General features: G+C 47.3%; 1 protein-coding gene across 1 annotated transcript in view; it reads left to right on the top strand.

The window, feature by feature from the left end:
* LOC140395761 (E-selectin-like) overlaps nucleotides 1-22,999 on the top strand; it is a 124,515-nt gene extending 101,516 nt beyond the window's left edge. The window contains exons 4-9 of the mRNA XM_072483917.1: nucleotides 714-821; nucleotides 5,561-5,746; nucleotides 12,388-12,567; nucleotides 15,342-15,455; nucleotides 19,453-19,474; nucleotides 22,616-22,999. Coding sequence (XP_072340018.1) covers nucleotides 714-821; nucleotides 5,561-5,746; nucleotides 12,388-12,567; nucleotides 15,342-15,455; nucleotides 19,453-19,474; nucleotides 22,616-22,760 — 755 coding nt within the window. The 3' untranslated portion in view covers nucleotides 22,761-22,999. The remainder of the gene's footprint in view (nucleotides 1-713; nucleotides 822-5,560; nucleotides 5,747-12,387; nucleotides 12,568-15,341; nucleotides 15,456-19,452; nucleotides 19,475-22,615) is intronic.
* The last annotated feature ends 2,938 nt before the right edge of the window (nucleotides 23,000-25,937 follow it).

The raw sequence follows: 25,937 nt of genomic DNA on the forward strand, positions 1-25,937 counted from the left end.
ACCGAGCCTCTCCCTGTCCCGTCACCGAGTCTCACCCTCTCCCTCTCCCTGTCCCTCTCCCTCTCCCTCTCCCTGTCCCTCTCCCTCGCCCTGTGTATCCAAATGTCGTCCAACTTTTGCATTAATTTATATTAGTTCATTTGCCAAATACTGGTAAATATTTCCTGCAGTAATAATAGGATTTCCATTCAGGAAGTTAGCAGTACTCGGCCCCCTATTGTTTGTCATTTATATAAATGACAATGTGGGGAGGAGGATCAGTAAGTCTGCGGATGACACACAGATTGGCCGGGTGGTTAACAGTGAGGGTGAGTGTCCCGGGTTACAGGAAGATACAGACGGGATGGTCAAATGGACAGAAAAGTGGCCGATGGAATTTAACCCTGAAAGGTGTGAGGTGACACACTTTGGAAGGAGCAAATTGACAAGGAAATATTCGATGAATGGCCTGACACTGGGAAGTCCTGAGCACTTGGCACGTCTGAACATTCAAGGCAGTGGACCAAGTGCTGGCCAATGGGATGAGGGTTGGCAGGTCAGGTGTTTTTCATGCGGCAGTGCAGACCTGATGGGCCTTTTCTGCGCTGTATGTTTCTGTGATTCTCGTGTGAGCATGGCTAGCAAAAGCCCCACCCACAAGCCTTACACTTGTCTATGCTAAATGCCATCTGGCAGATATGGACCCAATGTTAACGTTTGCCTTGTCTCCACAGAGAAATGTCAAGCGTTCAGCTGCAACAGGAGAGGTAGATGTGTTGAATTGACTGGTGGTTTTAGGTGTTTGTGTGACCGTGGTTTCTATGGAAACGAATGTGAAAATGGTAAGTGCTGGAGAAAAAAAAGTCAAAACATATGTGTTCAAGAATGTAATATTTAAGACCCATGTTATAACTTGTTGCACACTGCTCTTCCAAAAAAATCCTCTAGTTATAAACCTTGTGCCGTGTGAGCATGTTTGGGAAAAGCCCGACCCACAAGCATTTGTTAGGATCCCAGACGGGAATCCAGGAATTTGCAATTTGTAAAACTGTGAGAAAAGGATATTTCGCCCCAGGAGTGACAACACTGACCAATTGGGTATCTTTAATGTTCACACAAACTTTAATGTAAACATAGAATCAATTACATCAGCAAAATAAGTAACAACTTTACAGTTAACAGTTTATACAGTTCTTACATAAAAGGAAAAACTTGAACTTACTTCCTACATCTGCCACTATATATTCCAATTAAGCAAACCAATGTAGTTCAAAGGCCAATGATAAATAAAGTGAACAATCCGGTTTACTTGCTTTTCTCTGTGCAAAGACATTGGAGAGAACCTTTCAGCAGCCACCTGGAAACCTGTCTTGTCAATCAAAAATCCTGAGGCAAACTGCAAAACGACAGGCAGATCTGTCTCCACCCCTTAAGTATATCATAAGGCATCCATCAGTGTCCACCTACTAAGATATTCCATGACCTGTTGATCCAGGATTAAGCACCATCCATCATAAATTATCTACATCCGAGGGATTCTACAAAATCAATTTGGTGCTCGGTGGACACCACAGGGGTTGGACTGCTTTATCAACCCCAATTTTCACATTTTGGTTTGATGTTTTTAAGTTACCGGTCCTCTTTGTTCTTTTTGGGATGTGCTCCATTTGTCCTTTGCAAGAGCGGCCCCCTTTAATTTATCCCTTAATTAGTTTCAGTTCTTCTGATTGGTTGATTGGCCCTATACTACATCCTACAAAATCAAAACAATGTTCCATTAGCCATCTATCTGTAAACAAATAAATGGTTAAAATCAATGGCTACCTCACTTTTATGATCCCTTAATCACAGCTATAGCAGGCATACTGTCTGCATGTATTTTAAACCAGGGTTTTACATAACATTACTGCAACAAATATAAAATATAATATGCAACAATTTCTGACATTCATTGTACCTCTCTCCTTAAAATAAATCAGCAATATGAAAAGATGGCTTCATTTTCCAAAGCCTTTTCAACTTTAAATAGTACTCATTACTATTAACTGCTATAATAGCAGAAGATAGATATCTCATCATATTTAAGCAAAATTAAACATCAACATTGTCCATTTCAGTCTTTCCTCCCCAACTCTGAAAATTCCATTGTTCTCACATCTCACAGTTGTGATAAAGAATCTGCAATTACATTTTCTCTTCCTGCTACATGTAGAATTTTCAAGTTAAATGGCTGTAGTAGTAATAAACTCCATCAAAATAGTCTTGTATTTTGATCTGTAAGAGTCCTTCCTGTTTATTTCATTTATTTTATTTTGTTATTTTTGGTCCGTGGACCCAACATCAGAATGTACCTTTAAGCAGGGGCTCCAGCTGAAGCAGCCTGCTTGTCAGGACAGTGCGTTCCTCGGTTTTGGAGAAGAGGAATCAGACTTGTCGCCACTGAGCGAATCTCAGGAACCAGCTTTGGAGGAAGTTGGTTTGATTGGTTGGCTGGCAACCTGTGGGTTGGCCAGGATCAGCGTTCTGCCTGACAACAGTCAGTGATTGGTTCCTGTGTGATGCTTTCTGAGAGAGTCTGGCAGAAGTGTTTAGACCTTGGAAGTGAAAGGGTTCTCTTTCTCTCTCTCTCACACTCTCTCTCTTTCTCTCTCTCTCTCTCTCTCTCTCGCTCTCTCTTTCTCTCCCTCCCTCACCCTCTCTCACTCTCTCTCTCCCAGTCTCTCTCTCTCTCTCTCAGTCTCTCTCTCTCTCTCTCTCCCAGTCTCTCTCTCTATCTCTCAGTCTCTCTCTCTCTCTCTCTCCCAGTCTCTCTCTCTCCCAGTCTCTCTCTCTCTCTCCCAGTCTCTCTCTCTCTCTCTCTCCCAGTCTCTCTCTCTCCCAGTCTCTCTCTCTATCTCTCAGTCTCTCTCTCTCTCTCTCTCCCAGTCTCTCTCTCTCCCAGTCTCTCTCTCTCTCTCCCAGTCTCTCTCTCTCTCTCCCAGACTCTCTCTCTCTCTCTCTCCCAGTCTCTCTCTCTCTCTCCCAGTCTCTCTCTATCTCTCTCTCCCAGTCTCTCTCTCTCTCTCCCAGTCTCTCTCTCTCTCTCTCAGTCTCTCTCACTCTCTCTCTCCCAGTCTCTCTCTATCTCTCCCAGTCTCTCTCTCTCTCTCTCAGTCTCTCTCACTCTCTCTCTCCCAGTCTCTCTCTCTCTCTCTCAGTCTCTCTCACTCTCTCTCTCCCAGTCTCTCTCTCTCTCAGTCTCTCTCACTCTCTCTCTCTCAGTCTCTCTCTCTCTCTCGCTGGTGAAGATCTGCTTTATTGTTCTAAAACCAGTCAGTGCCTGCCACATCTTTGCTGTAATCTTGAAATAATCCTGAATCTGCAGAGGAAGTAGAAACCTTGCCAGAGAGAACCATCGCAAGCCGAGAAGGAAGATGTTTCGAAACAACAGCTTGAACTCCAGAAAGACATGAACTGAAAGGCACCCTAGTGCATGAAAGATCCTTTTATTAATATTTTCTTTACCTCTCAATCACCCTTTTCCTCTGTGTTGCTTGTCTGTGTGTGTGGAGAGAGAGTAGAACGGGAGGGGGGTTGGGAAAGGGGTATGAGAGAGAGTCTGTTGCATTTTTCTGACAGTTTAACTATATTACTGTACATAATGTACATAATGTACTGTATTGCAGACCCGGTGACTGCGGTTTATTGGCTCAGCCAAGGTCCTCTAATTTCACTTGTGTTGTGAGTCAGGTCACGTGGTGCTGAAACTGACCGTGTACCAGCCCAGGGGGTCATGACAGATCTTTAAACATCTCCTGAAACCTCAGTGGATTATGGTCTGTATAAAGAATTGTCTCCGAAGAATTGTTGGCAACATAAATATCAAAATATTGCAGCGCCCAAACTTAACGTCATCATCCCGATCTTTTGCTGAACATTTAGTTTTCTGAAAAATAACCAACAGGTCTTTCTATCCTTCATTGTCTGGTAACAGTGCAGCATGAACGGCCACATCACTCGCATCAATGGCCACCTTAAATTACTGATCATAATTCGCCCAAACAAACAAGGCAAGGAGGTGATGCTGGCCAACAGCCAGTCGAGTGGCACAGTGGGGCGGCTCTCGACCTCCAGGGCTGGGCTGAGGAGGGTGGGCAAGCGGGCAACCAATAAAGTGTGGCACGGTGGCACAGTGGTTAGCACTGCTACCCCACACCACCAGAGACCCAGGTCCAATTCCAACTTGGGTGGCTGTGGAGTTTGTACGTTCTCCCCGTGTCTGCGTGGGTTTCCTCTGGTTTCCTCCCACCGTCCAAAGATGCGCAAGTTAGGTGGGGTTACAGGGTTATGTGGATAGGGTACCAGGTAGGATAGGGACCCAGGTAGGATAGGGACCCAGGTAGGATAGGGACCCAGGTAGGATAGGGACCCAGGTAGGATGCTCTTTCAGAGGGTCGGTGCGTACCTGTTGGGCTGAATGGCCTCCTTTGCACTGTAGGGACTCTGGATTCTATGAAAACTGGTGCAGTGGTTAACACAGCTGTCCGATTGTCAAATGCCTTTTGGCATTGTGACATCCACTGAAGTTTCCTGAGCTTTTACAAAAGCTCAGTCAGTGAAGGAACCACACTGCTAACATCTGGCACAAATTTTCTGTAAAAGTCACTCAGAACCAGAAATGTCAAAACTTCTCATTGACGGTATTGGGACGTCCTGATTGGCTTTCATTTTCACAGCCCGTAGAACCATCTGACCATGTCCAACAGTATGGTCAAGTTTATCACCAAGCCAGCCTCCTGTAGTCAATCGAATTCCTTTAAATGTCCCAAATGCTCTTTCCACTTTTCACTGAACTCCACCAAATCGTCCATGTGCACTTCACAATTGTTAAGTCCAGAAACCAACTGGCTTGTTGGTTAGTCTTTGGAATGTTGCTGCCGAATCTTCCAAATGGCATAAATTTAAACTGATACATTTGGCGTCACAAAAACTAAAACTTCCTTTGCCCTTTCCGATAAAGATACTTGCCAGTGTCCTTTTAGTAAGTCAATTTTGGTCATGAAATCTGCTCTTCCCACCTTTTCAAATCAGTCTTCCAAGTGAGGATTCCAAATCTGACTTTGTAACTGTATTGACATTCCCATACTCCACACACAATCGTTGCGTTCCATCTGGTTTTGATACCATCACCAGAGGTGAGCTCCGATCGCTGGAACTCACTTCAATAATGTAATTCTTAAGCATGCTTTCAATCTCCTTTTGTACCTGTGCCAACTTTAGTGGATTCAGTCCATGTGGATGTTGCTTAATTGCAACAGAACTTCCTACATCTACACTATGTATAATCACCTTTGTATTTCCTAATTTGTTCCCACATATGGCTCTGTGTGACTGCAAGAACTCTCTCAGGTCACTTTCCTCCAGAAGGTAACTCAGTACTTGTTAAATGTTTTCTCAATGTTAGGACAGGATTTCCTGGTATGTCTCGATACTTTTAATGGTGGCCGCATAATTTGAAACTCATTTGTTTAAAAATTGGAACGGTTAGGAGACGAACCTTCATTACACAAAATATTCTGCATGCAACTCTTTTGTTCTGCAGTTAGATCTTGCCCGGTCATTACAAAACCAGATCACAGTGCAGTTACATGCGGAGGGTTAAATGGGAAGAACTATTTCCAGTCTATCTGCACATTCACTTGTGATCGAGGATTTATTCCAAATGGGAGCATTTCAGCAACCTGCCAATCATCTGGCTCCTGGACGACAAACAATCCAACCTGTCGAGGTCAGTGCCAGTTTATTAAAAGCCAACTGTAACATTTGACAGAGCTTATAGTTAAATACATTTGAATAAGTTCTTGGTTCTCTCAAAGTGAGTTTTTTTGGACAAGCTCTGCTATTTTTGATGCAATATTGTTTGCAGTTTTGGTTTGCGCAAGGGTAGCACTTCCCACATTAGACCTGAATATGTATTAAATTCAGTTGATACAGTTACCATTGCAGTTCTACAACATCAGGTAATCGCCCAATGGAGCTGCACCTGAGGAAAGAAGTCCAATTGCAGCATTGCAGTCAACGGGAAGGTGGGTGCGTTTGGAGGAAGGAGGCAGATGGCAGGGGAGGGAAGGCAGGAAGTGGGAGAGAAGGGTCTTGAACCCAGCCAAGCAGATTTCTGGAACTTAATGGTGAGAATGCGGAGGGGGGGATTCTCTGTTGCATGCTGCCAGTAGTGGAGTTCCCGATACAACAGAGAATCCTGTTTTGGGGAACGGGATTGGCACCAGGCGCAGATCTGTTCCCGGTGCTCTGGTAGTGGCATCGAGGTTCACCCCCCTGCCAGCAGGAGGAGGCAAATGGCTCAAAATTATATGGGGGGGACCTCTGATATGGGGGGTCTCTGATATGGGGGGTCTCTGATATGGGGGGTCTCTGATATGGGGGGGATTCCCTGATATGGGGGTCTCTGGTGGGGGTCTCTGTGCGAGGGGTCACCCTCATGCATGCATACTGTGGGTGGGAGCGGGTGATGAGGATGCCCCATTTGTCAGTGGGTGTGGCAGGATTAGGATTGTGGGGGAGGAGGAGCAGCCCCGGACCCCATTATTGGGCCGCCCAACCCAAACGACGGCTCGATAGTGGATTCGGAGCAGAATCCCTTGCGATCCGCGCTTTGCAAAATTTGCAATTTAGCGTGGCCAATCCACCTACCCTGCACGTCCTTTGGGTTGTGGGGATGAAACCCACGCAGACACGGGGAGAATGTGCAAACTCCACACAGACAAAACAACATTATTATCTTGTCCTTGTCCAGCGTCACTGCTGCCACTCTGTGCAGTCGGGATGGACGGGCACGGAACAACATTGCTGCAGCTGGCAAGGCAGCCATGCAGCTGCACCCACTGCTGACAGCCCGCTGAGAACTTAGTGCCACGGATCGTATGGGTGTGTCCTGCAGGGCACCCCTCTGGGTGCCCCCTGGCCCCAGCCGACCCATCAGCTGTACGGGCGCGCTCTAGCGTAACCAGTGCCACCTTGTTGTCTGGGATGGTGTGTGTGGGGAGTGTAATGTGTCTGTGCGGCTGCAGCTTGTCAGCCTCCCGAGTGTCAGTCATGGATCACGACCATTGTTGATTAAATCGAGTGTGTTCCACGCGGGGCCGGTGTCAGTCCCTCAATGGTAGTGGAATTGGTTCAGGTGCGGCGCCAGTTTTTGTGTCATAAATGTCCACGGATTCTGCGTTGGCGTCAACACACAGGGCTGGATTCGGCGATTTTGAGGCTATGTTCAGAGGAAGTGTCTAGTTTCACAATGAAAAAGCCGCCGCCGCCCCGCACTGATGGTCCACTCGCTAGGGGGCTCGCAGCCGCACCACGTAACACTCCCGGCGTTCCCGACATAAACGGCTGGAAAATTGCCGTGTCCGTGGCCTCCCAGGCGCACGGCGTCGACCTGCAGCAGTTGCTCCGTACAACATGGCACCGGCCGCCCGTGGACCCGGCTGGCCAAATAGTACCCCCTGGACCCGCCCTTACCACCCCCCACCAGTCCCGCCAGCCCTCTCCGAAGCCCTCCCCGCCAGCAGCACGGATCCTGCAGCGGGGGCCCGACTGTGGTGGGGCTGGACAGTGTCCGCAGCTGCAACACCAGGTTCACAAAAACCCAGACCACAAGCGACTCGCGCGGTCGGGAACTCCGCCCATCGGGGGCGGAGCATCAAGGGAGGGTCTCAAAGCGACACCGTCACAATGGCATGCGCCTCACTCCTCGATGACGCCGATTTGGAGGGGGTGGAGCATCCAGAAAACAGTGCCGGCCCCGACTCGGTCCCAAACGGGAATTCTCCGTCCGATCGCCGAATACTATTCCGGCTTCGGGCAGTGGTGAATCCTGCCCATAGTCTCAGAAACGGATAACCCCGCCCCACGTTCTATTCCAGAAAGCGGGACAAGGACAAGATAACACCAGTTGGCGGGATTCTCCATTGCTCGGCGCCGATACCGTAATGGCCGATTGGGCGGAGAATCCCTTTTGATGCCGAAATGAAATGAAAATCGCTTATTGTCACAAGTAGGCTTCAATGAAGTTACTGTGAAAAGCCCCTAGTCGCCACATTCCGGCGCCTGTTCGGGGAGGCTGGTACGGTGGCGACGCCTCTGTATGGACACTCCAGCCACTCCAAATCGGCGTAATCAGTGAATACCCCGCTCACCATTGAGACGGCCTCAGGATGTCATCAGAAGGCCCTCCCACGATGTTCACCCCCCCGATGGGCCGACTTCCCGACGGCGTGGGCACGTGTGCTCTGAGTTTTCGTCAACCTCGCATGGCTGTGTCTCCCACCAGGCGCTGGATTATGTTCCCACGCTGGCGTAAAAACACTGGCATTTTACTCCAGAGATTCCTGTGAATGACTCCAGCTAATTCACTGCTCTGCAGGGGGCTCACAGGGACCCAGAGTAAATCTCGCAGCTTTAGCTGCGGATACGAGCCCCCACATTTCCAGTTCGCGCATACGCACAGTGGCGGCCTCCAGCGGCCGCACCAAGCTCCATGGTGGACTCAGACCGTGGAGCCAGATGCAAAAATTAGACCCCCCCCCCTCCCGATCGACCGCGCGCCCGAGCACCAAACTGCGCACAATCACTTCCCAGCCGCCTATAAGGCCCCTCGGTGTCCAATCCTCCGCCCCCCGACCAGGGCAACCGCGGACTGAGTCCGCAGCCGCCACACCAGCATCTCGACCGGCAATAAGTGGTTAGTTCCACGCCATCGGGAACTCGGCCGGTCGGGAATGGAGGTTTGCTGGGCGGGCGTCGGCCAATGGGCTCCCAGCCACGTGGAGTACTCCACGACCACGATTCTGCGCCCTCGTGCCGAACGCGATTTCAACACAGGGCAGCGGAGAATCCAGCCCCTGTTTGGCAGCAGCAGACGTGACCTGTCATTGGCCAGGTGCAGGATCTTCCAGTCCCGCCCCTGTCAATGGGGCTTCTCGATTTATTCCCTACTTCGCTCCGAGGTCCCCACCTGCTTCAAGAAGACCACCATCATACCGGTACCAAAGAAGAACCAGGCAACATGCCTCAATGACTACCATCCAGTGGCTCTGACGTCAATCGTAATGAAGTGCTTTGAGAGGTTGGTCATGAAGTGCATCACCTCCATACTCCCAGAGCGCTTTGATCCATTGCAATTCGCATACCGTCGCAACCGGTCTACAGCAGATGCCATCTCCCTGGCTCTACATTCATCCCTAAAGCATCTCGACAACAAGGAATCCTACCAGACTCCTATTTATTGACTACAGCTCCGCCTTCAACACCATACTCCCAGTCAAGCTCATATCAAAGCTCCAAAACCTAGGACTTTTCTCCTCACTCTGCAACTGGATCCTCGACTTTCTGACCCATAGACCACAATCAGTAAGAATGAACAACAACACCTCCTCCACAATAGTCCTCAACACCGGCGCCCCGCAAGGCTGCGTACTTAGCCCCCTACTCTACTCCCTGTACACACACGACTGTGTGGCAACATTTATTCCAACTCCATCTACAAGTTTGCTGACGATACGACCATAGTGGGCTGGATCTCGAATAACGACGAGTCAGAATACAGACGGGAGATAGAGAACCTAGTGGAGTGGTGTAGCGACAACAGTCTCTCCCTCAATGCCAGCAAAACTAAAGAGCTGGTCATTGACTTCAGGAAGCAAAGTATCGTGCACACTCCTGTCAGCATCAACGGGGCCGAGGTGGAGATGGTTAGCAGTTTCAAATTCCTAGGGGTGCACATCTCCAAAAATCTGTCCTGGTCCACCCACGTCGACGCTACCACCAAGAAAGCACAACAGCGCCTATACTTCCTCAGGAAACTAAGGAAATTCACCATGTCCACATTGACTCTTACCAACTTTTACAGATGCACCATAGAAAGCATTCTATTGGGCTGCATCACAGCCTGGTATGGCAACTGCTCGGCCCAAGACCGCAAAAACTTTAGAGAGTCGTGAACACCGCCCAGTCCATCACACAAACCCGTCTCCCCACCTCCCACTGCCTGGGGAAAACGGGCAGCATAATCAAAGACCCCTCCCACCCGGATTACTCACTCTTCCAACTTCTTCCATCGGGCAGGAGATACAGAAGTCTGAGAACACGCACGAACAGACTCAAAAACAGCTTCTTCCCCACTGTCACCAGACTCCTAAATGACCCTCTTATGGACTGATTTCATTAACACTACACCCTGTATGCTTCATCCGATGCCAGTGCTTATGTAGTTACATTGTCTATGTTGTGTTGCCCTATTATGTATTTTCTTTTATTCCCTTTTCTTCCCATGTATTTAATGATCTGTTGAGCAGGGGGCCAGAGTCTGAGTGAGGCCGGAAGTGCACACCCCCCAACCCGCTCCCTTACCGGAAGTGGCCTCTGCGCCGCCCAAACCCTTCCCCCCGGAACAAAAAAAAACTAAGGTCGTCATTCACCCCAGTCCTGACCTTTGGCCTCTTGTGAGACTTAAATTCTGACCTTTGCCCCCTTTTCAACCAAATCTGACCCTTTGCCCCCCGGCGACCCCACCTTTGACCCTCGGCCCCCCGGCGACCCCACCTTTGGCCCTCGGCCCCCCGGCGACCCCACCTTTGACCCTCGACCCCCCGGCGACCCCACCTTTGACCCTCGGCCCCTCCGGCGACCCCACCTTTGACCCTCGGTCCCATTCCCGACCCGGCTTTGACCATTCGCTCTTTTTGGTTCCAGTTTTAACCCTTGACCCCATTCTAAAGCCTCCTTTGACCCTTTGTAGACACAAACCTGACCCTTGACCCCTTCGACCCCGACCTGCTCCTAGAATCTCTTTTCAGACCCTTGGCCGCTTTTCGAGGCTCCGCCTTGGCCGTCGGGCCCTTCCCGGCCAATCAGGGTCCTTGGGATCCGGTGACGCCCAATCCCGTCTTCGGGAACCTTCACCGACCACGTTCAGCCCGGGAGGGGCCCCCGCGTGGGGGGAGGGGCCCCCGCCTGGGGGGAGGGGCCCCCGCCTGGGGGGGAGGGGCCCCTGCCTGGGGGAGGGGGGCCCCGCATGGGGGGAGGGGCCCCCGCGTGGGGGAGGGGGGCGGGGGGAGGGGGGCCCCCGCGATGGGGGGAGGGGCCCCCGCCTGGGGGGGGGGAGGGGGCCCCTGCCTGGGGGGGAGGGGCCCCCGCCGGGGGGGAGGGGCCCCCGCGTGGGGGGGGGGAGGGGGGCAGAGGAGGGATCAGGAACGTGGGGGGGCGGGGGGGGGGGGGGAAATGATCTGTTGAGCAGCTCGCAGAAAAATACTTTTCACTGTACCTCGGTACACGTGACAATAAACAAATCCAATCCAATCCAATCCGATCCCTGTCAATGCCCCTCAGGTATTGTCTCAATCAAGTTGCCTCTTACTCTACTAATATCCCTGTCGCTAGTTTGCTTAGAGAAAAACATTTAATGGATTAAAGAACTAATGTTTATTCAAGTTTAATTGATGAAAAAACATTAACAAACTAATTAGACTCAGCTGCTTCCGAACTCTTAAAAAAAAACCAACTCTGTGATGTAACTGCCCTTCTTCTCCAATACGGACATTGTCACCAAGACCAAGAATACTGTAACGATGCACTTCTCGAATCACACAGCTTCCTCAAATTTCACTACATAGGGCAAAGACATTTGTGTTAGTTCCTGTTTGCTTCGCTTTTTAGAGAGCCGATAGAATGTGGTTGCTAGCTAGAAATTGTTTCGATTTTCCGATTGATGCCAAGAGCCGCATTGCAACAAGACGTCCAAATTAGTCAGAAATGGAACATGAAACAATAGAATTTATTAAACCAGGTTCTTTGAACAGATGCTGGGCTCCTGCATTACCTAATCGCTAACGCAGAACATACTGGCTGAGCCACGAGAGGCAGCTCCCCAGCTACACACCTGGCTTTTCTCGATATATTGTTTAGCATTGGGAAGAAAAATATCCAGGAGGCGTGTCCCATGCCATCACGCTGGTGGGTGGGGCCCGACAATGCCAGCAATGTTGGGTTTCCTGAGATCGGGGTGCTCCGATCTCTGGTTAAAAAATAAGAGGAACAGCTCCCAATGCCCACAAAGAACCCCCTCCCCTTTCCCACGCACTCTTGGGGAACCCCCCCCCCTCTTCCCACATACTCTTGGGGACCCCCCCGCCCCCCGGGACATGGAGAACCGCCTCCCTCATGGAGCTGCCCAGAGGGTCCCCTGGGGGATAGTGCCAGGGGGCAATGCCAGAGTGCCGGGGACAGTCCCAGGGGGCCCAAGTAAGTAACATTTTAGTGATGCTTATCTTCGTTATGTTTTATTTCATATAAACTGTAACACGCACCAGAGGGAGTTGTTAATTAATATTTACTGACCGATATGTTCCTTCATAGCAATTACCTGTGCACTCTTAGAGATACCAGAACACAGCAATGTGAATTGCTCTGGCCCCCATGGTGAGAAGCGTTACAACTCGTCTTGTTATTTTTCATGTGACGATGGTTACACTCGGGAAGGAAATCATGAAACCATCTGTACGGAATCAGGGAGCTGGACTTCACATGATGTCCAATGTAAGTATTCCTTAAACACTGATGCTTGTTGGAGGCTGGAATGACCTTACCCATCGATTATATTTGTTCACATTCTTCAGCTAACCAGCAAAGAATAAGATGAGGAATAGAACAAAGTCCAAATTTCTTCAGCTTACCAGAGCCAGCTCTGCATCAATTTCCCAGAGACACCTGGAACAAGGAGTCTGCCAAGAACTTCTGGTGAAGAGCAGGTTGACCAAGTGGCCCTTGGGTCAGGCTATAAATCCCAGCAAACCGCAGACATGAAGCCATGTTATATTCATTAAGTAGCACCATTCCTCACACACAGATAGAACCTTTCATTTCTTGAAAATAAAAACAAATGAGAAACATTGCTTTCATTTAGCTAGAAATGCAAAATATAAAGCAAACAGTTTTGGAGCAAACATTTTAAACAATGAGTAACAAAAAAATCAATGGACAGTTTAATTTTATCTATTTCATCTAATTTTTCTAGCTGTTTAGGAATCGTATAAACATTCCCTGAATTAGAGAGTGGGAAAGGTGGATCCCTGCCCTTGTCTTGATTAGAAGGAGCTTTACAAGACCACTAGAGAATAACATGCCTCTCGGTTTTTCCTCTTCTTATGAGGAGATGTCAACTCTTCAGTGTTTACACATTGTTCCTATCCCACTTGGTGTTATGACTTGACGGGAAGATCCCTGGCCCAATAACCTTCACTGTTTTAAATAAAACATGGATGAACACAATGACAGGACTGCTAATTAATTTTAACAAGAAAAAAAAAATATTTATTAAAAATGGAAAAAATGGATTATGATACATACTCCTTAGCTTAACAATTACACACAGATTTTAAGATTATTGCGGGTTACAAAGTACATCTTAAGCTACAATTATCTCATTAACACACAAAGATATTGTTAAGCACACAAGGCGAGTGTGGTCAAATACACACACTCCGCTTTGAACCCCAAGTGAATATCTCTAGATGCCTCCTCAGAATCCCTCCAGATGACTGCCCCTTTGCGGTTTACATTCTAAAATCCAGACTAGGTTTTCCAAATGACTTTTAAACAAAGCTTCTGCTCCACTTTTAACAGCAAATCTAGATCAACTCCTTCATGATTTCTTTGTCTTGACTGATGAGGAAACTGTTCACAATTGCTTTAACTCTCAATTCCCAGACTGTATTAAAATGGCATCAGATTTACTTTTGAAGTCTGGTATTGCAATTGTCTCTTTAACTCAGAACACTTTATTTACTGTTCCTTGAATTCTTCTGAACCATACATTGGTCTCTGTTCTTTTAACTCCAGTCATCTTAAGACATTTCTGTCCCAATTCCCTGGTTATCTGGACTGTGCCATGTTCCTTCAAAAGCCTGCGTCTTTGTAACTCCTTTGTCCTGTCCAGTATCTCCTGGCAGAGTTGGAGGAGTAGGGGCTGGTTTAGCACACTGGGCTAAATTGCTGGCTTTTAAAGCAGAGCACGGCAGGCCAGCAGCACGGTTCAATTCCCGTGCGTGGACCTGACCCGCCATCCGCGACCCCACAGCCCACCCCTTGGCCACCCCCTGACCACCACCCATCACTCCCCCCAGCCCTCGCAGAAGCCCCCCCCCCCCCCGGCCAATCGCCATGCCGGGTTCCTGCACAGCTGAAACCACATGTGTTCCATGCCATTGGTACCTCAACCCATCAGGGGCGGAGCATCGCAGGAGGGACAGCTGATGATGTGCCAACAATGTTGCTACATTGCGCAGTGTGTGGTGTGATGATGCCATTTTAGAGGGGGTGGAGATTCCTGCCAGTGCTGAATTGCACCAATTTTCTGATCCCCTTGGGAAAACAGATTTCAATTCAATACGAGGGATTGCCGGGGAATCCAGCGATCAGGTTGCCCTCATGAGCAGGCGGTCTGATAGCAAGGACCCACGGCTAGCCACCTCCCCCCACTGCACAGTAGTCCTCCACCCCCAGATTACCTGGGTGTCCCCCCAACCCCAAGTACAGGGGTGACCTGCCCCACGCCCCCAAGGACCCTTTTTACAGGGGGACCCTCCAGGGACCCCTGTATTGGGGACCCCCCCCCACACAGGGACCCCAGTATTAGGGAGAGCCCCCACAAGGACACCTGTAATAGTGAGTCCCCACAGGCAATCCCTGCCTAAAGGAACCCCCTCCATAAACAGACACCCCCACTGCACAGACCCCTGCCCCAGAAAAGGGACCCCTGTGTGGAAGCTAAGCAACCCCTGCTGGTTCTATTTACTCTTCATGCCATAACCCTCTCTAAGCACAATAGATTCATGGTAAGAATTGAAACCAACACCCACACATATAGTCGAGCATGAATCTAACTCCAGGCTTTACCCTTCCAGTCACAGAAACATTAAATGATACCCACTTACAACTATTATTGATTTCTAATGTTTACCAATACAAATATAAATCCCTTAAAACTATCTTTGTTTTCATAACAATACGATGGGCAGTTCTTACCAGAAACTTACCGAATAGGAAAATCGTAGACACTAACTCAAAATGCTCGGTATAATTCTCCAAATATGCAAATTGAGCATATCTGAGAATTTTGGGCAATTCATTTTTTATAAAGTTAACCTCACTGAGCCAATGCCTGATTGTGTAATCAGCATTTAACCATTACTATAACATTTAATATATCATTTTTTATAAAGTTAACCTCACTGAGCCAATGCCTGACTTTGTTCATCACATGTAACAATTCATTAATCTATTACTCTCAATTTCCATGTTTTGATCTCTAGGCACTGATAATCAACTCAAACCGATCCTAATCATTGTTCCTGTGGGATCAGTAGCAGCAGCTCTTTTAGTTCTACTCACTGTGATCTGTTGGTATAATAGGAGAAAGCGTCAAGGTAATATCCTGATTGTGTAATCAGCATTTAACCATTACTATAACATTTAATATATCACCTTTTATTCCAAGACTTTACGCACCGAAATTGATTGTTAAAGCAGAAATGCTGGAACTCTGGAACAGATTGATCATCGCAATAGGAGAGATCAATGTGGGTAATTTAACCCGAACTCGATGGTGTGATCAGGCAGAACTCTTGGTTTCCCCCTCGATTTCCCGCCCACGCTGACCCAGCCCATGTTATTTACTTCAACTCGAGATAAAATCTGGTGTAAAACCAAATATTGTTGGTTTCCCGAGAGACAGTTTGGGTTAAAATTCTCCCCAATATTTCGGAACTGCTGAAGAGCCTGACCTGAAACATTAAACTTTATCCATTTAGTTGCTAGCTGACCTAATGTGTACGCTGAGCAAAGATTTTCTGTTTTTTCTTTCAGATTTCAACAATTTTTTAACTCCAGTTATTATTGCAAGTTTACGGAGAGAAACAAATTATGTTTTTTTTAAACCGGAGATTTAGCTCATTGAATTTCTCAGTGTTGTGATCGGAATGAAGCCAATTTCCTGGAAGCAGAGGATTATCTGCTGCATTGATGTTTGTTATTTGGGAGAATGATCCATAAATCCAGTATTGATCCTAATCAATTTAGAAATTTACCTCAATTCATTTAATGTTTTAAAATTTATGTGGCCAGCATTGTCAGTCGAATTGCCTTTGAGAAGTTGGTGATGACCCACCTTGTTGAACTGCAGCAGTCTTTGTGGTGAAGGTACCACCATCATAAGACCATAAAACATTGGAGCAGAAGTAGGCTATCGGCCCATCGAGTCTGCTCTACCATTCAATGAGATCACATCTGATCTGATAACTCCCAACTCCCTTTCCCACCTTATCCCCATAACCCTCCATTCTCTTACTGATTAAAAATCTGTCTTGAACATACTTAACGACCCAGTCTCTACAGCTCTCTGTGGTAAAGAATTCCACAGATTCACTCCCCTCTGAGAGAAGAAATTCCTCCCCATCTCTGCCTTAACTGGGTAACCCTTCTTACTCAGATTCTGCCCTCTGGTGCTAGACTCTCCCACAAGAGGAAACAATCTCTCAGCACCTGCCCTGTCAAACCCCCGAAGAATCTTGCTTGTCTCAATAAGGTTACCTCTCATTCCCCCGATGGAAGGGGTAGAGAGAGAGACCTCTGTCAGTCTACAGACCGGTGCTCATTGAGTGTGAAAAGAGTAAACCACATTATTGATTGTTATTAGTTAAACCTGAGGTGGAAAGAGTCAAACCATCATGGCCAAGCACCAATACAGTGGAGGAGAAGAAATTTGGACTGCCAATCCATCTGGTTTTACACAATGAGAAACACAGTGTGCAACTAATGGGCGGAACTCACCTGAAGCTGGCTTTAATCGAGCTTGTTTTGTCATTTTCCATTTTGCATATTTCTATTTCCTGTCTCCCTGTCCATACTCAGTCCTTCTACAGTCAGGTGAAATGTGTTTGAACTCAGCTTTTGAATTCTGCAGAGTTGCTGTTAGTATCAGTGAATAGTTGTGAGCAGTTGTGAATAGTTGTGAGTAGTTGTGCAGTGGGTAAGTGGGTAGAAGCAATCTACCACCGTGACATGCCTCATTTGGAAGTCCAGTAGCACACTCAGGAGGGTAATAGCTTTGACAAAGAGTCACTCAGACTGGAAATGTTAGCTCCTGCCTCTCTTCACAGAAGCTGTCAGACCTGCTGAAATTGTCCAGTAGTTTCTGTTTCTGTTCCAGATTCCAGCATTCGCAGTATTTTGCTTTTATTAAAACAGCTTTAATTAGTTGGGAGTGAATTTGAACTCGAGTCACTTAACCAGAAAAGCACAGCTTCAGATCTACTCTGCACTGAACTCTCAGCCGCAGGTTGTGAGTTCAAACCCTATCATGGTTTGTTGTGGTATTAAATTAAGAAACCAAATCAAACGTTTCTCAAAAATAGGCCGAGTGGCTCAATGAACAGGAAACACAGGCAGGAATATGCCAGCCCAACCCCCCCCCCTCCCACTGTTGTTCAGCATATCGATACAACAAAATGGAGGGGGCATCCTGCGACATCACACTGGCGAGGCCGACTCAACATCGTTTTTAAAAGGGCACCCTGATACAAAACAATTAACCCCCCCCCCCAAATCCAACCCCCACCCACTACGGAAACCCCCCCTCACCACCCCCCAAAACCCCCCTACTCACCACGGAACCCCCACCACACCCCAACACTCTCCCCCCCCACCACGGAAACCCCCCCCTCACCACCCCCCAAAACTCCCCTTACTCACCACAGAACCCCCCCCCCCCCTCACCACCCCCAACACCTCCCCCCCTTACCCCGGAACCCCCCACCACCACCATAACCCAAAGCCCCCTACTCAACACGGAATCCCCCCTCACCCCATCCCCCCACTAACTACAGAATCCCCCTTCTTCAGCCTTTCTTCATATTGTCATGTGAACCTTCTCGGAACTGTTTCTAACGCAATTATATATATTTTCAAATATTGAAACCAAAGCTGTGCACAGACTGTGTCACCCAGGGCCTGGACAGCTGCAGACAAACTTCCTACTTTTATATGTATGGATGGTGTCGAGCTTCTAAGATTAATATTCAGATTTTCTTTCAAGAAAATGTGACCATTTTTGTTTTGTATAAATTTAGAGTACCCAATTCATTTTTCCAATTAAGGGGCAATTTAGCGTGTTCAATTCACCTACCCTGCACATCTTTGTTTTGTGGGGGCGAAACCCACGCAAACGTGGGGAGAATGTGCAAACTCCACACGGACAGTGACCCAGAGCCGGGATCGAACCTGGGACCTCGGCTCCGTGAGACTGTGGTGTCGAGCTTCTTGAGTGTTGTTGGAGCTGCACTCATCCAGGCAAGTGGAGAGTATTCCATTACACTCCTGACTTGTGCCTTGTAGATGGTGGACAGGCTTTGGGGAGTCAGGAGGTGAGTTACTCGCTGTAGGATTCCTGGCCTTTGACCTGCTCTGGTAGCCACAGTGTGGATAGTCCAGTTCAGTTTCTGATCAATGGTAACCCCCAGGATGTTGACTGTGGGGGATTCAGCGATGGTAATGCCATTGAATGTCAGGGGGCGGTGGTTAGATTCTCTCTTGTAGGAGATGGTCATTGCCTGGCACTTGTGTGGCGCGAATGTAACTTGCCACTTGTCAGCCCCGAGCCTGGATATTGTTCTGGTCTTGCTGCATTTGGACAGGGACTGCTTCATTATCTGAGGAGTCGCGAATGGTGCTGAACATTGTGCAGTCATCGCAAACATCCCCACTTCTGACCTTATGATGGAGGGAACATCATTGATGAAGCAGCTGAAGATGGTTGGGGCCAAGGACACTACCCTGAGGAACTCCTGCAGCGATGTCCTGGAGCTGAGATGATTGACCTCCAACCACCACAACCATCTGGATAAAAGCAAATTACTGCGGATGCTGGAATCTGAAACGAAAGAGAAAATGCTGGAAAATCTCAGCAGGTCTGGCAGCATCTGGAGGGAGAGAAAAGAGCGAACGTTTCGAGTCCGATGACTCTTTGTCAAAGTATTGCTGGTTGGGTCTGGAGTCACATGTAGGCCAGACCAGGTAAGAAGATTTCCTTCACTGAAGGACATTAGTGAACCAGGTAGGGTTTTATGACAATTGATTAGACTTTTAATTCCAGATTGTTTTTTGTTATGGAGTTAAATTCCATCATCTGCCACGCTGGGATTTGAACCCAGATCTTACCCTGGGTTTCTGGATTACCAGTCTGTGGATGACTAGTCCAGTGACAAGGCCACTCTGCCACCCAGATAATACCCCCTACATCATGTAACCTTATCTTGTGTAATAACCTTTGATGTGGCACCTTATGCTGTGAAATAAGATACAGGTGGCAATGTGCTACAGATCTTAAGATGCATCCACTCCCATAACCTCTTTCTATCTTTTCTTTAGCACAAAGCACCAGCGATGACCTGTGAGTATCGTTCAATACTTTATTCTGGCACATTTCAGTCAAAGATGTTTCCTGAGTGCTTGTCTCATTCTGTGGGATAATTTAAAGATGTTGCATCAGTTGTTGCTTTTACAGCAGTTTAATATAATTAAACACTAGAACAACTGATAAAACTAAGACTGGAGAAAATCACAGAAATTTAGCCCTTTTCCTCTGAAGAAACAATGAGCTTTGAAAATGCTGATAGAAATCGAACAGGTTATGAATTTGCATTTCCAGCAATTTTCAGCAAGAACATCAATGTAATTGGCGAGAGTGAAATACGTGAATCCACTCTCGAGGTGCATTTCTCCATTAATGTTGAGGCTATTGGTATTGAAACCAGGTTGTTCTGTGATTTGAGCAGATTTAGTCAATAAAGGACAGGCCCACAACCAAACGGATGAGGCTGAGTGTCTGTAGCGAGCGAGGCAATCGCAAACCACTGAGGAAAAACTGCCAAGAAAACAGGGCATCGCAGGCAGTGATTCAAGGACCTGCCTTTGGGCCCAGGGCAGATGATATGAAATGGCTGCATACACTGATGAAGTTTAATTTAATCAGACAACATGATCCAATACAGGTTAAACCTGTCAGATATTAGTCATGAGGAATGTGGACACAAAATGGGTGATTCCGAAATTGGCCGCTACCAACAAACGGAGCCCTCCTGAGGAATCCCCTGCCATGTACTCCCTGAGTGGCTGGACATTAAAATCAATCAATAGAAAATGACGGGCCATGTGTCAGCGGTTTTTGATAGATACTCCCCTGGGAGCACCAGATTACACAATCACTCTTTATACCATTACCAAGATGTCTGACCTCAATTCCCTAAGAATTTATAAACTGCTGTTGGTGCGCAGAAGCATCAACCTGTCAATTTCAGGCAGCTGAGAAAGTAAACGGGGAAATGCGAGTTCCTATGATAACACTAACAGCAATTTTCTTTTTTAAAAAAATATATTTATTAAAGTTTTTTAACAACACAATTTTTTCCCCTTACAAACAATAACCCCACCACCCCCCGTAACAAAATAACACGAAATCGCACTGAGCAAGATATATACATGGAAAAATGGTATATTTACATAGCTTTATACACTGGCTCTCGCCCACACGTGCCAGTTTCCCCCACCCTTCATGTTATCTCCTGCTCATCCATCCCCCCAAGCAATCCCCCCCACCCCCTTTCCCAAGACGTGTCCCCCCCCCAGGGTTGCTGCTGCTGCTGACCGCCCTTCCTCTAACGCTCCGCGAGATAGTCTAGGAACGGTTGCCACCGCTTGTAGAACCCCTGCGCAGACCTTCTCAAGGCAAACTTAATCCTCTCCAGCTTTATGAACCCAGCCATGTCGTTTATCTAGGCCTCCACGCTGGGGGGCTTTGCCTCCTTACACATTAGCAAGATCCTTCGCCGGGCTACTAGGGACGCAAAGGCCAGAATGCCGGCCTCTTTCGCCTCCTGCACTTCCGGCTCGTCCACTACTCCAAATATTGCTAGCCCCCAGCTTGGCTTGACCCGGACTTTCACCACCTGAGATATTGCTCCCGCAATTCAGTTGACAACAGTTACTTAAATTATTGTATCAAAACCTAGGCCAGTGACAATTCCTGACTCCTTTGGATTTGCTGGGACCACCAGCCACGAAGGGTCTTCCTTCATGTGGCTGTTTGTGAATTCCAAAGTTTCCTTTTGAACTCCACCTAAATCCCTAAATCCACGAGGCCCCCATGTTGGAAGGCAATGCCACCAACACAGGTTTAGCACAGTGTAAAAACAGCCAAGCAACAATCAACTGAATTTAGATACCGCCTCTAATGTATGTCCCGACACACATCAAGCAGTAGAAAGTGGCAACTGACCAGGAGCATGGAAAAGGTGGACACTAGATTTGTAATGACAGACAGAGAAGTAGCAAAGGTGTGTGTTCCTGAAATTCGAACAAATGCAACCTAACATTCTGGAAACAGGAGGTACACGAGTTCTAAAATAGCTTTGTTTTGGAGAAAGTTCTGTCTTATCCATGACTTAGAATGAGATAGGCAATCTGACAGCCCATAGTCCCCCCCCCCCCCCCCCCCACCCCTCCACCTCCGGGTAAACCAAACAACCGGCCCTTTTAAGATAAACTTCATTTTCTCCAACCTCAGGACCTCTGCCAGGTCACTCACCCACACCCCCGCTTTCGGGGGCTCCGAGTCCCTCCACTCCAGCAAAATCCGTCTCCAGGCTACCAGGGAGGCAAAGGCCAGAACATCTGCCTCTCTCACCCCCCTGGACTCCTGGGTTATCCGACACTCCAAATATCGCCACTTCAGGACGATGGACCACCTTCACCCTCAACACCTCAGACATTACATCCGCAAACTCCTGCCAGAACCCCTTCAGTTTAAAAAAAATACATTTAGAGTACTCAATCATTTTTTCCAATTAAAGGGTAATTTAGCGTGGCCAATCCACCTAACCTGCACATCTTTGGGTTGTGGGGGCAAAACCCACGCAGACACAGGGAGAATGTGCAAACTCCACACGGACAGTGACCCAGAGTCGGGATCGAACCTGGGACCTCAGCGCCGTGAGGCAGCAATGCTAACCACTGTGCCACCATGCTGCCCTAGAACCCCTTCAGTTTTGGACATGCCCAGAACATGTAGACATGGTTGTCTGCAATGAGATTAAGGGTTATGGTGGACAGTAGTCATGGCTATTTTCACCAGATATATGGAGACCGGCCTCAAACCCGTGAATCATGTCTTCCAGAGATGGTATATTAATTAAGGGAAGTGCAGGGCCGAGGTTAGGACCTGGCTCACTCCAGAGGAGTAAGATGTTGATGTATTAGAGAGGCGTAAGTCTCGATCATTGAAACCAAAACACCCATCAGCTTCTCACATGCCTCTTCAGGTGAGATTGAAGGGAGTGGGTAGGGGGAAAGGATTGGTGGGAATATTTGGTCCTTTTTATTGTCTTTCTTCTCAAAGATGATATTGAATTTCTAGGAAGAATTTTCACATGACCGAAATGCCTGCAGCAGATTGGGTAAAATTTGTAAACCTGAATTTTGTGTATTTATTCTCTTAATGATAATAAACAATCAAACGTCACAATTTTCTTTCTAGCCCGATGCAACAAAAGACTTTGGCATATGAAAATCAAGGCATTTACGTGCTACCAACACCATACCTGAATAATGACATCCCACAAGATGAAATGTATGTCAACAATCTCAGCACGGATCAGGAAATATATAAGAATTTAGAGTAGATCAGAATGGCAAAGTAAAGAGAAACCATTGGAGCTTCGCTTGTTGAAATGTGCAACATTGACTTACTCTCTTCACAGACATCAATATTAAACTGTTGTTGTATTCGCAGATACTTAATGTGTTCTTATGACATTTCGCTCACTGTGACCTTCGTGGGGACAGTAACCCATTAAAAAAATCTGCACTTTTGTTAAAATAATAAATTGAAGAATATCTTTTGAGCATTTGAGTGCCAACATCACCGATAGTAATTTCTAAGCTATTGTATAATTTTAAACTGAAAATATATTGAAAAAGAAAAATAGATAACAGGAATACTTTGTTTTAAAACGAGATACATGTAATGAGGGTTCACAATAGCTCACAACAGCATTATTATTGTTTTGATATAATTTTGGAAATATTATTGCGCACACCTCATAAATCCAGAGCCCAGGTCCTGAAGGTGATACAGTTCTGAATGTATCATCGGTCAGGACTGAAGGTTCCCAGTCTTACTGGAGGTTTCACACTGTGAGAAATGGGATTCGATTGCTGCCTCTCCTACTGGCCCAGTTGCATGATGCAGTGAACAATTACACTTGCAATGGAATAAAGTTCCAGATTCAATCCCGACTCTGCACTGAGGACAGTATAACTGAGTTCACTGCCTTGTTTTCAGGATTTCAAACTTGGCTCATGTACCTAAGAGAAAAACGTACATTTATATCACACTTTCTGCAACACTGGACATCTCAAAACCATCATCTGTTTTGTGATGTTGATTAGGGGATAGATATTAGGCAGGACCCCCACTCTTCTTTGAAATATAACCAGAGGAACCTTTTCCTCACATAAGCAGGCAGTTAGGGCCTCAGTTTAATGTTTCATCCAAGGAACAGAACCCTCGACAGTGCAGCATTCTCTCAGTGTACACCGTAGTGTCGGTCTTCATTGTTGTCCTCCAGTCCTGGAGTGGGACTGGAACTCAGAGCAAGAGTGCGGCCAACTGAACCACGGCCAACACTACGGAAAGAAAAGGTAACCCAGCTCCTTGTCTAGAAATATATAGAAACCCACATGTTGGGTCACCAGCTGGATTAGATATTACAAAGAACAAAGAGCAAAGAACAAAGAAATGTACAGCACAGGAACAGGCCCTTCGGCCCTCCAAACCCGTGCCGACCATGCTGCCCGTCTAAACTACAATCTTCTACACTTCCGGGGTCCATATCCCTCTATTCCCATCCTATTCATGTATTTGTCAAGGTGCCCCTTAAACGTCACAATCGTCCCTGCTTCCACCACCTCCTCCGGGAGCGAGTTCCAGGCACCCACTACCCTCTGTGTAAAAAACTTGCCTCGTACATCTCCTCTAAGCCTTGCCCCTTGCACCTTAAACCTATGCCCCCTAGTAATTGACCCTTCTACCCTGGGGAAAAGCCTCTGACTATCCACTCTGTCTATGCCCCTCATAATTTTGTATACCTCTATCAGGTCTCCCCTCAACCTCTGCCGTTCCAGTGAGAACAAACCGAGTTTATTCAACCGCTCCTCATAGCTAATGCCCTCCATACCAGTCAACATCCTGGTAAATCTCTTCTGCACCCTCTCGAAAGCCTCCACATCCTTCTGGTAGTGTGGCGACCAGAATTGAACACTATACTCCAAATGTGGCCTAACTAAGGTTCTATACAGCTGCAACATGACTTGCCAATTCTTATACTCAATGCCCCGGCCAATGAAGGCAATCATGCCGTATGCCTTCTTGACTACCTTCTCCACCTGTGTTGCCCCTTTCAGTGACCTGTGGACCTGTACTCCTAGATCTCTTTGACTTTCAATACTCTTGAGGGTTCTACCATTCACTGTATATTCCCTACCTGCATTAGACCTTCCAAAATGCATTACCTCACATTTGTCCGGATTAAACTCCATCTGCCATCTCTCCGCCCAAGTCTCCAAACTTTCTGAGTTCATGAAGGATGGGTGTTTACTTTGCTGAGATGTTGGAAGGTGCCTATTCCCTGTGGAATTGAGTCGGGTTTGCTTGGAAGAAAAAGAAATGGAGGATAGAACACGGATATAAAAGGAGAAGAAAAACATCCAATAATTGTCGCGGTCTAATTACACGACGGAACATGCTGGAGGCTGAATGGCCTATTCCTGTCTCAGGCTGTCTTAGTGACAAAGGTGGTCCCAGTTAAAATTCAAAATGCTAAATAAAATCTGTCAACTGCCCCTTTCCTGTTCCAAGTATAGACTATCCAAACCACACTTAATACTTTAACTCTATCACCTTCCCCACTTCACATCCATTTTACATGTAACAATGATGCGTCATTTTACATGAACTTGAAATGTTTTTCTTTACATTCTTTTCCTGTCTAATTTACTTCCTCCTCTTCTGATCACATTGGCAGATTCCTGGATGTGATTTTATAAGTAACTGGTCACCCTCCAAATACTCTGCTTCTGTATTTATGCAACGAGAGAAGCTGAGCCTATAAGACACACTCGCAACCTAATCGCTGTTACACGGATGAGTCACAGAATCACAGAATTTACAGTGCAGAAGGAGGCCATTCAGCCCATGGAGTCTGCACTGTCCCTTGGAACGAGCACCCCACCCAAGCCCACTCCTCCACCCTATCCCAGTAACCCCACTGTCATAATATACACCAGTACATTATGGTGCAGACACACACACACACACTGATGGACATGCAGTGGGACCAATCAGCATACACAACACCGCAGCCAATCACCAGTGAGAGCACACGCACTATAAAGACAGGGGACAGGAGAGTTCCCGCTCATTCTAGTAGCAGCCAGCTAGGAGCACAGAGCTCACAGCCTGCAACACAGACAGTCACCATGTGCTGAGTGCATCACCTGGTTAGGACTAGGCAAGGGTCAACAGTTAAAGCTGGTATTGCATTTACCCACAGTTCAAGTATGTTAATATAGTTAACTTTATAATAAAATAGAGTTGCACCACTTCCAGTGTTGGTGACCTGTTTGTGATCCAGAACACCCAACACATCATGATACAAGGAGTGGTTGCATACTAGCACTTCTGAGACCCACCTGCAACTAATCAGCATTCCGGCATCCTGAAGTATGGAGAACATCAACCCGCCGCCGCCGCTCCGCATCGCCGGCACCTCAGCGTACAGTGACAACCAGCAACGATA

Source organism: Scyliorhinus torazame, chromosome 18 (assembly GCF_047496885.1).
Source record: "Scyliorhinus torazame isolate Kashiwa2021f chromosome 18, sScyTor2.1, whole genome shotgun sequence".
Lineage (NCBI taxonomy): Eukaryota > Metazoa > Chordata > Chondrichthyes > Carcharhiniformes > Scyliorhinidae > Scyliorhinus > Scyliorhinus torazame.